The 1,044-nt window shown below is 57.8% G+C and overlaps 1 protein-coding gene across 1 annotated transcript in view; it reads left to right on the top strand.

The window, feature by feature from the left end:
* Positions 1-1,044, top strand: part of LOC104491009 (protein NLRC5-like) — a gene marked incomplete at its 5' end in the record, with an annotated part of 29,160 nt that overhangs the window by 27,713 nt on the left and 403 nt on the right. The window contains one exon of the mRNA XM_010133364.1: positions 38-121. Within this exon, the coding sequence (XP_010131666.1) occupies positions 38-121 (84 nt within the window). The remainder of the gene's footprint in view (positions 1-37; positions 122-1,044) is intronic.

Raw genomic sequence — 1,044 nt, 5'->3', positions numbered from 1 at the left:
TTTGGATTTTGAAGCTCTCTTTTTGTTTCTGAAACAGTCTGGAGAAGAATCGCATTGGTGCCTGTGGGGCCACAAAGCTGGCAGAGGAGCTTGCCAAGTGCCCGGAAATTCAGTCTGTAAGGTGAGCAGCTATCCCAGAACTTGGCTGGCTGTCAGCTCAGCGAGGGCCCGCCGGCGTGACCGGTCTTGGGGCAGGCGTTAGCTGGCCTGCAGTCAGATATTGCAGGGGATGCAGATGCAAGCCAAGTAGCCGAGGGGTTCCTAGGCCAGCTCCGCCCCCTCAGAAGGTCCTGGGAAAGAGGGACTGCAAGGTTCACTGGCTTTAAATGCGGGAAGAACGGAGACCCGGTTGTGTAATGTCCCCATCAGGTAGTTTGTCACTTTTCCCCTGTGAGTTTTCTTTCTCCCGTTACAGCTGCTTTCACTCCTGCCCCGTCCCACTCTGTCCCGGGACCCGTATCCTGCAGATATGTGGATGCCTGATTTTTCCCACTCTTTGTCATTGCTCCCCCAGACCTGTGTATCAAACTCCACCAGAAATGTCTTGTAGGAGAGACCTCTTCATCCTTCCATCCTGTGTACAGTCACACTTCTGAGAGCACCTCTGATAACTTCCTGGGGACCCAGAGCCAAGTGTATGCCACTGCCCGAGCTGCCTCCTTGCCCCCAGACAGGCTCTGCCTTCCCCATAGTGAGAGCAGCCTGAGGGCAACCCCTGAGGAGGGGCTCTGGTCCCGGCTGGAGCTGGCGGCCCCTGTGCTTGCTCAGATTGGTGGTCCCAGCACAGCCCACCGTCCCTTTGACTCCTCGGGGCACTCTGCTCTGCACGGGAGAAGCCCAGCACGGGCGACTTTGGAGTAGACTCTGCCGGATGAGGCAGATGAAGACGGGTGCTCATGTGCCTCAGGTTGTGTGTGTGCGTAACTTGGTTCTTTTTCTGCCTTCTGAGATCCAAGTCCTGAGGGCTTCCAAAGCCCTCGCCTCTCTCCCGAGCTGGATAAGCGCGTCTGTCCCAGCAGGCGGGTGGCTGGCGGGGGGGTGCCC

This window comes from Buceros rhinoceros, unplaced genomic scaffold (assembly GCF_000710305.1).
Source record: "Buceros rhinoceros silvestris isolate BGI_N320 unplaced genomic scaffold, ASM71030v1 scaffold14983, whole genome shotgun sequence".
Taxonomy (NCBI): domain Eukaryota; kingdom Metazoa; phylum Chordata; class Aves; order Bucerotiformes; family Bucerotidae; genus Buceros; species Buceros rhinoceros.
Note: the sequence above shows the minus strand (reverse complement) of the source record. Positions and strands in the feature narration are given on the sequence as shown.